The sequence below is a fragment of the Aplysia californica genome, unplaced genomic scaffold (genome assembly GCF_000002075.1).
Source record: "Aplysia californica isolate F4 #8 unplaced genomic scaffold, AplCal3.0 scaffold00130, whole genome shotgun sequence".
Lineage (NCBI taxonomy): Eukaryota > Metazoa > Mollusca > Gastropoda > Aplysiida > Aplysiidae > Aplysia > Aplysia californica.
In genome coordinates, this window is record NW_004797400.1 from 878,953 (window position 1) to 879,704 (window position 752).

General features: G+C 47.1%; 1 protein-coding gene across 1 annotated transcript in view; it reads left to right on the top strand.

Moving 5' to 3' along the window:
• The window catches only part of LOC101849201 (opioid-binding protein/cell adhesion molecule homolog), a gene marked incomplete at its 3' end in the record, with an annotated part of 164,869 nt that extends 164,575 nt beyond the window's left edge, over window positions 1–294 (top strand). The window contains 1 exon segment of the mRNA XM_035969250.1: window positions 127–294. Coding sequence (XP_035825143.1) covers window positions 127–294 — 168 coding nt within the window.
• Between the last annotated feature and the right edge of the window lie 458 nt (window positions 295–752).

The window sequence follows — 752 nt, forward strand, 5'->3', positions numbered from 1 at the left end:
ACTCTCTTGCAACCCCTCTAATCGTCGGCACTTATATGACCGTATTGTGTTGCGAGTGCCGTAACACTCTTACTAAAACTAAAACCAAACTTTAATAATTTTTTGACAATGTTCTTATTAATCCAGAAGTGAAACCTCCCCCGACCACCACGACCAGGGCCACCACGACAGTACGGAGGGTGTCCATGGGCCCCATGGAGCCTGGACTGGTCATCGGGGACCGCCGGCCCAGCACCACCAACGACAAGAACTCCTTGCAGGGCTACTCCAATAAGGGCAACGGCGGGAACGGTGGTGAGTCCTACAGTGAAGGTTATACAACACTAAACACCTAGGGGTGGGGGCGTTCCGTTGTTTTGCCCCCCCCCCCCTCTAAATCACGCATTCCGGGAACAGTTATTCGTTAATTAATACTGGTAATATTCGGCTGAGACAAATTCTAACCTACCTTGTCAAACGAGGCATTCGTCTGTATTTGGTGCATGTGAAGGGCTTTTATTTCACCTTCTATGAGATCACTTACTTCTGCGCTATTCCTAGCATTCGCTAATATTGCTTTTCCTTTCTCCCCTGCTGTTCTTTCTTATCCCATTTTTCTCCTCACCCCCATCCCCTTCTTGTCTTTATCCTTCTCAGACATTGATTCCCATTGTTTCTGCTCCAATCTCTACTGAGCCTTGTAGACATAATGATGGGGTCTTACTACAAGAGTGTTGGCATCAGTCGATTGAGGATTCTTTAACAAAACCACA